Source organism: Myxocyprinus asiaticus, chromosome 32, assembly GCF_019703515.2.
Source record: "Myxocyprinus asiaticus isolate MX2 ecotype Aquarium Trade chromosome 32, UBuf_Myxa_2, whole genome shotgun sequence".
Lineage (NCBI taxonomy): Eukaryota > Metazoa > Chordata > Actinopteri > Cypriniformes > Catostomidae > Myxocyprinus > Myxocyprinus asiaticus.
This window is the reverse complement of record NC_059375.1, coordinates 13,852,901-13,866,608: the sequence shown is the minus strand read 5'-3', so window position 1 is coordinate 13,866,608 and position 13,708 is coordinate 13,852,901. Positions and strand designations below refer to the sequence as shown.

The 13,708-nt window shown below is 38.9% G+C and overlaps 1 protein-coding gene across 1 annotated transcript; it reads right to left on the bottom strand.

Annotated features, from left to right (window-relative positions):
- Positions 1 to 433: 433 nt before the first annotated feature.
- Positions 434 to 10,030, bottom strand: lsm12b (LSM12 homolog b). Its single transcript, XM_051666593.1, has 5 exons — positions 9,864 to 10,030; positions 8,212 to 8,345; positions 7,016 to 7,125; positions 5,606 to 5,732; positions 434 to 1,079 (listed from the first exon to the last, which is right to left on the bottom strand). Exons 1-5 carry the CDS (start codon positions 9,988 to 9,990, stop codon positions 987 to 989), a joined length of 591 nt encoding a protein of 196 aa, XP_051522553.1. The 5' UTR covers positions 9,991 to 10,030; the 3' UTR covers positions 434 to 986.
- Positions 10,031 to 13,708: the final 3,678 nt, after the last annotated feature.

Sequence of the window (13,708 nt, the reverse complement as noted above, 5' to 3'; positions counted from 1 at the left end):
CGTGCTTCCTCGCTCAAGCATCCTCAGGAGGCTTCCTCAATCCTCTGGCCTAGGCCCCTTGTAATGCATTTAGAGACTTGATACATCCTTCATGATGGCAGACTTTTATTGGTTTCCGGGTCACAGGCTCGAGGACGGAGGTGCAAGGACACAAGAATGCACAATTAAAGGAATGAAAAGCACCCTATATTAGTTGATCAAAGAAACCCCTCATCAGAAATGTAATTAGTTGTTCAGTGCCATGTCCATGGTGGTCTTCACTGAATAAAATATTATTCGACTGAATCTCTATAGAAAGGTGAAACATCCACATAACCAGAATTTAAGCATTCAAACCGCTGACAGAGGTTTCCAGCTTTTTATAAAACCCCTTTTACATCCGTAACATGCTCCCAGTTCAGGTTTCAAAAAGAGCTATACTGAAAGTACAGTATTCCAGTCAGAATTTCTGTTTTATTTTAGAAAATGTCCTTGTAACGTGTGGAATCTGAAGTCACAATTGTTTAAAATACAGAAGACAGACACTTGAAGAACATAAACAGCCAAGAGAAAAAAAAAAAAAGCATCAAAGAAAGAGAAAACTAACAAGCTTTTCTGATCTTTGACAAAATGGAATTGAAGGCGAAGGAGGGATGTAAGAGAAGAAAACATGAGTAGAAGAAAGAAGGGGCAGAGAAGGGATAAGACACTTAGTCAAAGAAACTATGGTTGTTTGATGGTTGGTGTTTTAAATTATCTTTATAAATTCTAATTTAGAATGACCTTTTCACTCTCACTTTTTTTTATTAAAACATTTTTGCTTTTTTTAAATGTTTTTTTGTTGTTGTTTTTTGTTTTGTTTCATTTGTTGATCTTCCAGACCCTTGGCCCTTGGTGCATCCACCCTCAGACTACGCCACAGGAGGGGGAGAAGAGCGCTGGTTTCGACCAGCTGTTAGGCTCTTGATGCCCATGGTGCCCTCCCCAGATGAGCTATACCCCCACACTCAGGAGGATAAAGACGAGTCCTTCTGTGTTTGCTGTGCTTGTGTACGTTGCATCGACTTCTGGCTTTCCACATCTCTAAAATGTTTCTCAACCTAAAAAAAAAATAAAATAAAAAAATACTTTTTTCACAGTGAATATTTTTTGTTTGCAACATTGGTCTTGGACTTCATACTCATACTGGTGTGGATGCAAGTCACCAATAACATTGTAAAAATACCATTTGTCACCCATGATTTTTTATTTATTTTTTTGCTATCAAATGTGTCCAAAAATGGCCTTTGAGAGGGCAACCTACCGTATGTTCAAAAAAATAAATAGCTCAGAGAGTTGGAATTCCTAAATTCCTACTTGGAAAAGTAGAACAGAATACCACTTGAAGTGGGACTTTCCAGACTGGAAAATCATACCGAAATAGAGACATAGGTGTACAATGTCACACAAAAAAAAGTGGCACCCAGGTAGTCAATAGCTGTGTCTCGTTTGGAAGGCTGCGTGCTAGGTAGGACGCGTCCTTTGAAGGCTGCATTATACCAAGCGTCCTCCTTTAAACAAGTCTCGTTTAAACGAGACGGCCTTCGTAGGACAAACGGAAACAGACCATAACATGGTTGCTATGACAGCACGCCACTCTTTAACAAGCGCAAGTGCTTTGAGTGAGAAGGGAACAGTCCCTTTAGAAGGGAATGTATGAGGTAAATTTTAGGAGAGTTATAATGATGTAAAGAGAAAAGAAAATAGATTTTACAGGTGTACTTTTAGTCTAATACTTTATTTTAATTATATTAAAGGGGTCATGAACTGCCTTTTTATTTTGTACTGTTCTCTGAGGTCCACTTATGTTATCAAGATTTTTACATTAAAAAACATCAATTTAGAAGTTATAGGCTATTTTCTGTGCTGTTTTGACCCCTCTCATTGTAACACACCGTTTGAATAGGCATGGCGGATTGTAGACTCGGAAGGCCCACTGGTATGATTGGCTAACAGTTTTGCATATTTAACAATTTTCAACGCCCCCTTCAGTACACGTGTGGAATTGTTTTGAAAACTTCCGATGTTGAGAAATGGCAGCCTGGAGTTTAGCCATACATGTTTGAGCCAGAGTCTGATCCCGACTCAGAAGACAACGAGCCTGCACCTCAAATGGCAAGGATACTACAGCCTGCGACAGCTTGGTAAATAATCATCTTTATTTATATTTATACTTTATGTATTTGTGAGGTAGTTAGCCTATTACATTATATTAGAGTTTAGCTGAAGACGCTACAGAAAGCTGTTGGTGTCGTTATGTTGTTAACATTTATGCATATTACACATTTTATATTTCATTGGTTGTTGCATATAAAGTTTAGATGCTAGGCGTTAATACAGTTATAGCTGACAAAGGATAATTCGTGCTGCTTCATGTAAACGAAGTATAAATGAATGTACCACCGTTTGTCAAGCTGTCGTTCTTATATTCATTGTCCATCATTTTCATTAAAGTAAAAAACTTGTTCCTAAGGACAGCTGTGTGCCCACCGATGTAAACTTATGCATGTACAGGTGCATCTCAATAAATTAGAATGTCGTGGAAAAGTTCATTTATTTCAGTAATTCAACTCAAATTGTGAAACTCGTGTATTAAATAAATTCAATGAACACAGACTGAAGTAGTTTAAGTCTTTGGTTCTTTTAATTGTGATGATTTTGGCTCACATTTAACAAAAACCCACCAATTCACTATCTCAAAAAATTAGAATGCCAATCAGATAATCAACTCAAAACACCTGAAAAGGTTTCCTGAGCCTTCAAAATGGTCTCTCAGTTTGGTTCACTAGGCTACACAATCATGGGGAAGACTGCTGATCTGACAGTTGTCCAGAAGACAATCATTGACACCCTTCACAAGGAGGGTAAGCCACAAACATTCATTGCCAAAGAAGCTGGCTGTTCACAGAGTGCCGTATCCAAGCATGTTAACAGAAAGTTGAGTGGAAGGAAAAAGATGCACAACCAACCGAGAGAACCGCAGCTTATGAGGATTGTCAAGCAAAATCAATTCAAGAATTTGGGTGAACTTCACAAGGAATGGACTGAGGCTGGGGTCAAGGCATCAAGAGCCACCACACACAGACGTGTCAAGCAATTTGGCTACAGTTGTCATATTCCTCTTGTTAAGCCACTCCTGAACCACAGACAACGTCAGAGGCGTCTTACCTGGGCTAAGGAGAAGAAGAACTGGACTGTTGCCCAGTGGTCCAAAGTCCTCTTTTCAGATGAGAGCAAGTTTTGTATTTCATTTGGAAACCAAGGTCCTGGAGTCTGGAGGAAGGGTGGAGAAGCTCATAGCCCAAGTTGCTTGAAGTCCAGTGTTAAGTTTCCACAGTCTGTGATGATTTGGGGTGCAATGTCACCTGCTGGTGTTGGTGCATTGTGTTTTTTGAAAACCAAAGTCACTGCACCCATTTACCAAGAAATTTTGGAGCACTTCATGCTTCCTTCTGCTGACCAGCTTTTTAAAGATGCTGATTTCATTTTCCAGCAGGATTTGGCACCTGCCCACACTGCCAAAAGCACCAAAAGTTGGTTAAATGACCATGGTGTTGGTGTGCTTGACTGGCCAGCAAACTCACCAGACCTGAACCCCATAGAGAATCTATGGGGTATTGTCAAGAGGAAAATGAGAAACAAGAGACCAAAAAATGCAGATGAGCTGAAGGCCACTGTCAAAGAAACCTGGGCTTCCATACCACCTCAGCAGTGCCACAAACTGATCACCTCCATGCCACGCCGAATTGAGGCAGTAATTAAAGCAAAAGGAGCCTCTACCAAGTATTGAGTACATATACAGTAAATGAACATACTTTCCAGAAGGCCAACAATTCACTAAAAATGTTTTTTTTTTATTGGTCTTATGATGTATTCTAATTTGTTGAGATAGTGAATTGGTGGGTTTTTGTTAAATGTGAGCCAAAATCATCACAATTAAAAGAACCAAAGACTTAAACTACTTCAGTCTGTGTGCATTGAATTTATTTAATACACGAGTTTCACAATTTGAGTTGAATTACTGAAATAAATGTACTTTTCCATGACATTCTAATTTATTGAGATGCACCTATATGTTTGACAGCCTACATCCTTCATAGATGGACGCTGCTGTGATTTAGGTTAAAAACGCATAAATACTCAGTACATATCAAACGATCTGTAATAACAGACAAAGCAATAGTGACCACGTAATAAAAATAGTTACTCATACTTGTGTGGTGCGACATTACTGTCGGTTCTAATATAGTCGGCACAGCATTGTCTTTTAGTTTCAATCTTTCTGAAAATCCTGTGTCGAAATGTGCCTTGTTTGTAAATGAATCTGCGGTAAAATGAAGTGAACAAAGGACTAAGTTCTTACTGACGTGGTCTGGAACTTCATTAAAAATAAAGTCCACTCTTTTCTAATGTTGGGATCAGAAGGAAGGCAATGCAAAGACTGTGTTTTTCCACAACTTGGCAACGCACAGCGTCTTGTCTTTGGAGCCATCTTTATCGTTTGGTTTCTGCGTAGACCTGCGTTTGCCTCTCTCGTTATTTACCTACTACATGCGTGAATCGGTGGGCGGGGCTAAACAGGCAGTGATGTAGAAGCAGGCGTTGATCTTCTGTGGAGGCGGTGTTTAGCCACACTATTACGTAATAAAGTGGCACATTCCACATCCTGTCGTTTTGGAAGATTGGCTTCAATATAAGCTGTTTTTAGACTAACGAGAAAGTTTTGAGTTCTGAAACTTACAGAATGTTTTTATAGTACAATGACCTCTTATATGTCAAAAGATCAAGGGAATTTTGATTTCTCAGTTCATGACCCCTTTAATATACTTATGCATATTATATACTCTGCACCCATCTACTGAGGTACTTCAACTTGGTAATTAACATTACTTGCGTTTGAACATCATATTTACGGGCAAATTGGCGTTGTTGTTTTTTTTTAGACATTTCCTTTGAAGCAAAGAATTGTGGGTTATGAGTGCCCATTAAGGATACACCTCATGCATCCTCCGAATTCCCGTGAAAGAAAGTCGCATTCAAAGGCTGCATTCGAAATGTCCTACTCGCTTTTATGAAACGAGACAGCCTCAATGACGTATGCGGCCGACAAATGCGACCTTCAGAGGACACATCCTTCCAAACGAGGCACAGCCAGTGATTAACCTTAACTTTCAAGCAAATAAAATGCATCAATGAGTCACTGTCCCTACATTGCATTCAATCTATTTAGCAAACATTTGCAGAGACTGTTGTGTAAAATATTTAGTTGTTTATCATACACCTGCAGAACACATGCATGCATTGCATAGCATCACTTATTGTGTGAAATTTGGTTGCCAGAAGACATCTTTGATGACAATCAAACACCAGCAAAGCTAACGGTAGCATTGCCATTTGGATTCTTTATACCTTGTCATCTGGGCATAGGGCAATGGAATGCCTTTATGGTTCAAAGTTGGGATATCAAGTAGTACCATCCCACATCCAACTTTGGCTTATCTTTTAATATGCATCTTGTAAAATCTTTGAATGTTACTATATGGCAACTCTTGAATTGAACGAAATAGAAATATTCAGAGATACTCACAATTTTGCGTATATGACTTAGAGCGCTTCCCTCTTTGCCTTTGCAGTTCTCCACCTGGTATGGTGGTGAGATTATGACATCATCCATCACAATGATGTTCTTCTCCTGCCATTTACAGTCTTTGATGCTGGAAAACAAAGAGATAAAACAACATTAAACCAAGAAAGGCAAACCTTTATAAAACCAGCCACCTCAGTTACAGGATGACAATACAAACTGATTGAAATTAAGAATATTTACAGTGGCAAGAAAATTTACGTGAACCCTTTGGAATTAGCTTGTTTTCTGCATTAATTGGTCATAAAATGTGATCTCATCTTCATCAAAATCACAAGTATAGACAAACACAATGTGCTTAAGCTAACAACACACAAACAATTATAATCTTTCATGTCTTTATTGAACACATCCCATTAATCATTCAGTGCTGTGGAAAAAGTAAGTGAACCCTTGCATTTATTAACTGGTTGATCCTCCTTTGGCAGAAATAACCTCAACCAAGCGTTTCCAGTAGCGGCAGATTAGACCTGCACAATGTTCAGAAGGAATTTTGGACCATTCTTCCTTAAAGAACTGCTTCACCTCAGCCATATTCTTAGGATGTCTGGTGTGAACAGCTCTCTTGAGGTCATTTCAAAGCATCTCTATTGGGTTAAGGTCTGGACTCTGACTGCGCAATTTTCGTTTTTTGACGCCATTCTGTAGTGGATTTAATTTGATGTTTAGGATCATTGTCCTGCTGCATCACCCAACTTCTACTGAACTTCAGCTGGCTCATAGCCACCCTGACATTTTCCTGTAGGATATCTTGATAAACTTGGGAATTCATTTTTACCTCAATGATGGCAAGCGGTCCAGGCCCCAAAGCAGCCCCAAATCATGTTGCTCCCTCCACTGTTGGGATGATGTTTTCAAGTTGGTATGCGCTGCCCTTTTTACACCATATGTAATGCTGCGTGTTCTTCCAAAACAATTCAACCTTAATTTCATCAGTCCACAAAACATTTTCCCATTAACGTTGTGGAGTGTCAAAGTGGTCTTTGGGAATCTTCAGATGTGCAGCAATGTTTATGTTGGAAAGAGTTTGCCAACTCCTGACTATAAATAGCTTTTGTTGACATCATTAGCCTAGGGGTTCAAATTTGATAGGTCGGGGCATTTCATCGTGGGGTGAAGAAAAAAAACCCCAGACAAACTCGCTTTGTCGGGGCATCTATGTTCGCTCTAGGTGTGAATGGCTCATTAGCAATCCATTGTTTCAATTAAAAATGTTTGCCTAATCAAGTCGAGAAATTGCAGCAAAGATTCACGTTTAATGCAAAAAAGGACTTAAAGCTGTGGTGTTGAATTGGTTTAGCCCAATTTCACAGGCAAATGTTCATGCTATATGTAAAATTGTATGAGTCTTACGTTTTGTGTATAGTCTGGAATAGTTGCTGGCCCTCAATTGACACCCCAGCACTGATTGCATAGGCTTGGGACAACTTGTCTTCCTTTTCCATCCTCGCCCGACTGGCAAGCTATAAGTAAAAAAGAAATAAGACATGTTGAAAGAAATAATATACTGTCAGACAGGCAGCACTAGATTGCATTATTTAAAGGGATAGTTCACCCAAAAATTATAATACTCTCATCATCTACTCACTCTTATGCTGTCTCAGACTTGAGACTTTCTCACAATCAAGATATTTTGAAAGATTTGTAATGTGTTTTTTGTTCATACAGTGGAAATCAGAACTTTCAAGTTCCAAAAAAAGACATAAAGGTAGCATAAAGTAATTCATGAAGTGGTTTAATCCATGTCTCCATCTATATGATATCTTTGGGAGACAAGGCAAAAAAAAAATCAGTCCTTATTCACCAAAAATCTGTAGCTCTCCTATGCACGTTTATGAAAGCTTGTTTACGCACTCATGCGCATTTGCATATTCTCACGAGAACTTTGTTCCATCACGTACGCGTCAGTTTTTGCGAGAACGTGCAAGCGTCAGGTGTGAGGACGAGCTTCTCTCATAAACACGCCTAAGAGTGCTGAGTGGAAGAGAAGATTTTTAGCGAATAAGGACTGAATTTTTGCTTTGTTTCTCAACCGAATGGATTACTTTTATGCTGCCTTTGCGTCCTTTTTGGAGCTTGAACCCTGACTGACTTACATTGTATGGACAAAAACACATCAAACATCCTTCGAAATATGTTTGTTTGTGTTCCGCATTAGAAAGAGAGTCATAGGTTTGAGATGGCATATGGGTGAGTAAATGATGAGGATTATTATTTTTGGGTGAAATATTCCTTTAATGTCACAAGCTCATTTTAAATGTATGTAAGAGAACAGAAACAGAGGAAAATAAACTACCAATAAATACAGGTAAAAAATAATATAAAGAAATGTATAACAATTGTATCATTGAATATTAAAAAGTTATATCTTTAGCATAGTTTACTTGAAGATAAATGCTAGAAACATTTTTATTTTCAATGCAAACACTAGTCAGCCATTACGGACCAATAAATTAACTTGATTTAAAAAATAAATTAAAAAAAAAGAGTTATCTAAAGAACTACTAATAATTTGATTTAAATGTAAAACGTAGTGCAGGTGATCTTACCTTGCTAACATTCAAGGATGCTAGAGGAGGTGGAGTCTCAGTGCGGTCATTAATAACATCCACTTCTGAAACGTAGGCTAAATTCACCAGGATGACATCACTTAGGTTGGGCTTACCACTTGAAGAAGGACATTCTGGGCGAATGGTTAAGGATAAATCTAACAGAGAAAACAAAGTTCCTTTGCTAAACCTCTCTCTTTTTTTTAGACCTCTGCCCCTTTAAGAATATATGCTGCAACCCAAAATGTACCAATCAAGACCTTAATTTTCAAAACATTAAAAGCCCTTACTGACACACCCCTAGTAACGGTCTACAATGCCCTGACACCAAAAGACAACCAAAATAAGGGGTTCAACCACCACTTTAGTCTGCCACTTTGTTTCAGGAGGCCAGGAGGTTACACAGCCATCAATCTAAAAGACAACAAAATGAAATAGTAATGAAATAATGAAAAATAAATGACTGAATAAATGAAATGGGGTAAAAATACATGCCTCATGACAGTGACAGGTTAACAACAATCTGTGTCAAACAGTAAAGGCAAAGGTCACATTCAAAATTGCACAGGGACAAGCGCTTTAAAGAGGTATGAAATTACATATCAGTCAATTGTATTTGCGACCAGCATACAACTTCGTTCAGTCATCATTTATCATTGAAGATGAGTCAAAATTATGAATCAGACTTTGTAGACACCCGAAAAACCAACATACCACCTTAATCCAACCAAACCATCACCACTGTTGTTTAACTGTTATTTCATATGCAGTACTGCAATACCCATGGTATAGGCATTACTTTCCACTACAATATTAAATCTTCCGTTCATGCCAGATCATGGGGTGTCAACAAATCCTCTATGAAGCTACAAGCAGGCAGAAGACCAACAACCTTAATTTCACCCACTGACAATTAGGCAAGCAACCTATCTGTACAGTAACTGCATGGATTCGACTGAACAGCTGATGCGTGAAATGATCTATATGATGAATGGAGAGTGACATGTCAGTCTTCCCTTGAATCATTCCAATCCTAGTCTTCACATTATCTCCTGTATTATAACAAGGGCAAAACTAACTGTGGGAATCAGACCATTAATGCTTATTTCACTGATTATGAGAACAGTTCAACTAGATTGCTAATTATTACACACAGTATATGTTGATAAAACCTGGACTCCATGATTTCTGGCGGCCTAATCTCGTCTAAGGTTGTCATTACAAATACAATCCGCATACTTTAGAGCGAAATAATAGTTTAAACAGAGTGTAATATGTCCTATGAGCGCTGACATTAATACACTGCAGAGACGTTTACTTAGCGCGCAGGCTAATACAGTGGGTCGCGAGGACATGCTAATCAACACGCTAACCACAAACAACACTTACAAACACACGCGAGCGACATTTTAATCAATGAACCCAGATCAGGTCAACTAACCACAGAAAACCCCAAGAGACAAAACATCACTGAGCATGTCGTAACACAATATAAAAGGCAAATAAATTAAGAATAGGCGCTGAATGAGGCCAATAGAACACACATCAACACGATCGTGCGGAGTTTCACGTTTGACACATTCCGGTTCCACTCGCGCGACTCCAGCGAGCCCGGCATTTTCAATACACATCCCCGCGGATTAAAAGGATACTCAGAGTCAACATCTTGGACGGGTAATCGAAAGCCACCACCTCGCCCTGCAAACGTTGGCCTAAACAGGTGAGGCAAGATACATGGCTCCCGACACTGAAATACTCCCCCGGTCCAGGAGCCGCCATCTTCTCCGCCAGGGAAACCGGAGCGCCAGCTTTACGTAAACGCACGCGACGGCGTGACTGTTACGACATAGAGGCGCGTCAGGTGTCAGGAAAGAGATCTAGCACAATCTCTTAAGTTTTATGCTAGATAATATATATACATATATACAGGGTTGGGAGGGTTACTTTTGAAGTGTATTCCACTACAGATTACAGAATACATGCTGTAAAATGTAACTTGTAACGTATTCCGTTAGATTACTCAAGGTCAGTAATGTATTCTAAATACTTTGGATTACTTCTTCAGCACTGGTAGATTTTTTTCACTTGTTTTGACTATAAAAACTCTGCCAGTACAGTAAGACAAAATACACATGTTAAAAATACATTCTCTGAAAAACCTAAATATCTTATGCAGTGTTGTTTCTAAAACAAGATAAATCAAATTGATCTTGTTTTAAGGATTTTTAGATATTTTTACAGGAAAACAATACAAAAATTATTATCAAGAATACGATTTTTGCCCTAATATCAAAGGTCTTACTAGAAAAAAAAAATTATGATCCAACGTGAATTTTCTTGATAAAAAAATATGATTGTGTCTGGTAATGTGCGCGTAAAATGGCTAGAAATAGCATTTTAGCTTAGCGTAAAGCTGACAGTTTACACAAGACCAAATGTAACTGTATTCTAATTACCAATGATTTAAATTGTAACTGTAGTGGAATACAATTACTTATATTTTGTATTTTAAATACGTAATCCCATTACATGTATTCCGTTACTCCCCAACCCTGCATATATATATATATATATATATATATATATATATATATACACACCGATCAGCAACAACTTTAAAACCACCTGCCTAATATTGTATAGGTCCCCATCGTGCCGCCAAAACAGCGCCAACCTGCATCTCAGAATAGCATTCTGACATGATATTCTTCTCACCACAATTGTACAGAGGGGTTATCTGAGTTACCGTAGACTTTGTCTGTTCGAACCAGTCTGGCCATTCTCCATTGACCTCTCTCATTAACAAGGCATTTCCATCCACAGAACTGCCGCTCACTGGATGTTTTTTGTTTTTGGCACCATTCTGAGTAAATTCAAGAGACTGTTGTGCATGAAAATCCCAGGACATCAGCAGTTACACAAATACTCAAACCAGCCCATCTGGCACCAACAATCATACATGCGATTATCTAATCAGCCAATCATGTGGCTGCAGTGCATAAAGTCATGCAGATACGGGTCAGGAGCTTCAGTTAATGTTCACATCCACCATCAGAATGTGAAAAATGTGATCTCAGTGATTTCGACCATGACATGATTGTTGGTGCCAGATGGGCTGGCTTGAGTATTTCTGTAACTGCTGATCTCCTGGGATTTTCACACACAACAAGGAGAGCTGTTTGAATGTAAGCAAAGATTATTTAGCAGAGATGGGCCACTTATATATAGGCCTATATATATACTGTAATACATATATATATATATATATATATTCTTTTTTTTTTCTCCCCAATTTGGAATGCCCAATACCCAATGCACTCTAAGTCCTCCTGGTGGTGTAGTGACTCGTCTCTATCTGGGTAGCGGAGGACAAATCTCAGTTGCCTCCGCATCTGAGACTGTCAATCCACGCATCTTATCACGTGGCTTGTTGAGCGCGTTATCACGGAGACATAGCGCGTTTGGAGGCTTCACGCTATTCTCCGCGGCATCCACACACAACTCACCACGTGCCCCACCGAGAGCGAACCACATTATGGCGACCTTGATGAGGTTACCCCATGTGACTCTACCCTCCCTAGCAACCGGGCCAATTTGGTTGCTTAGGAGACCTGGGTGGAGTCACTCAGCACACCCTGGATTCGAACTCGCGACTCCAGGGGTGGTAGTCAGCGTCTTTGCTCACTGAGCTACCCAGACCCCGATGGGCCACTTATATTAAAATGAATGGGAGAAATTGGAGCGCCCAAGAAGCGCTGAGCGCCCAACGGTCAACGGATGTAGAAAGGATGTCCCACCTTACAGTTAAAAGAGCCCATCACCTTTTAGATACAGACATCACTTGTCAATCAACTCTAGAATGCACATGCGCATCAGCTATACAAGCTGGGATAATTGCGTTTTTTTGCGTAATATGAGGTAAAGAATAACAATTTATGATTCCAGTATTGTCAGATTTAATTGCTGATTTGAAATATGTTTTTGATCATAATCTTGACCAACCGTTTTTTAGATTTTGGTCTTTCTCCATTCAAGTAAATAGGAGCTGCACTGACATCACTGGAAATAGTCTCCCAAGAGTGTCCTGACTTAGTCAGGATTTTTTATATCATCTAAATTTTGCCCAATGTTTATGCAAACCGGATAATCTGAAAGTTGGCTGGAAAAGACAATAGACTTTTGCAGACCGTATCTGTCAATTTACATTCATGTGTTGGGATGGTTCGTGACCTATCAAGTATGGCAGACGCACCGACGTATCGCGGTCCATAGAAACAGCTGATATTAAGGTATCTATGTATAGATGTCTAAGGTTTTCCCTGGTGAAAAATAAATATGCTATATATATTACATTTTGGCATACTTCAGTGTACTTGCAGCCAGACAATGATCAGTATACTTCAAGTGTGTTAATGATTAGTTAACTTGAAGTTTTCTATTTTGGAACAACTAATTTTGTACTAAGTATATTTTAGTTGTAATTTAATTGTAGTAAAGTACAATTTAAAGTGTATTTAGTGTACTTTTGTGTGCTAAAGTGGAACAACTTCAAGTATAAGTACAGTGGCATGCAAAAGTTTGGGCACCCCTGGTCAAAATTTCTGTTGCTGTAAATAGTTAAGTGAGAAGAAGATGAAATGATCTCCAAAAGACATAAAGTTAAAGATGAAACATTCTTTTCAACATTTTAAGCAATATTAGTGTATTATTTTTATTTTGTACAATTTTAGAGTGAAAAAAGGGAAAGGAGCACCATGCAAAAGTTTGGGCACCCCAAGAGATTTGAGCTCTCAGATAACTTTTACCAAGGTCTCAGACCTTAATTAGCTTGTTAGGGCTATGGCTTGTTCACAATCATTGTTTGGAAAGGCCAGAAGATGCAAATTTCAAAGTTTTATACATACTCTGACTCCTCAAATCTTGTCCCAACAATCAGCAGCCATGAGCTCCTCTAAGCAGCTGCCTAGCACTCTGAAAATTAAAATAATTGATGCCCACAAAGCAGGAGAAGGCTATAAGAAGATAGCAAAGTGTTTTCAGGTAGCCGTTTCCTCAGTTCATAATGTAATTAAGAAATGGCAGTTAACAGGAACGGTGGAGTTCAAGTTGAGGTCTGGAAGACCAAGACAACTTTCAGAGAGAACTCCTCGTAGGATTGATAGAAAGGCAAATCAAAACCCCTGTTTGACTGCAAGAGACCTTAAGGAAGATTTAGCAGACTCTGGAGTAGAGGTGCACTGTTCTACTGTGCAGTGACACCTGCACAAATATGATCTTCATGGAAGAGCAATGAGAAGAAAACCTTTCCTGCATCCTCACCACAAATTTCAGCATCAGAAGTTTGCAAATGAACATATAAACAAACCTGATGCATTTTGGAAACAAGTCCTGCGGACTGATGAAGTTAAAATATAACTTTTTGGCCGCAATGAGCAAAGGTATGTTTGGAGAAAAAAGGGTGCAGAATTTCATGAAAAGAACACCTCCAACTGTTAAG

What these genes read in the sequence shown, in the direction of transcription:
- lsm12b (XM_051666593.1), bottom strand. Translation starts at nt 9,990, where the DNA reads ATGGCGGCTCCTGGACCGGGGGAGTATTTCAGTGTCGGGAGCCATGTA. An exon ending in TTCCAGACTATACACAAAAC is followed by an intron (nt 5,733 to 7,015) that starts GTAAGACTCATA and finishes TTTGTTTTCCAG; the next exon opens with CATCAAAGACTGTAAATGGC. An exon ending in TAAGTCATATACGCAAAATT is followed by an intron (nt 1,080 to 5,605) that starts GTGAGTATCTCT and finishes TTTTTTTTTTAG; the next exon opens with GTTGAGAAACATTTTAGAGA.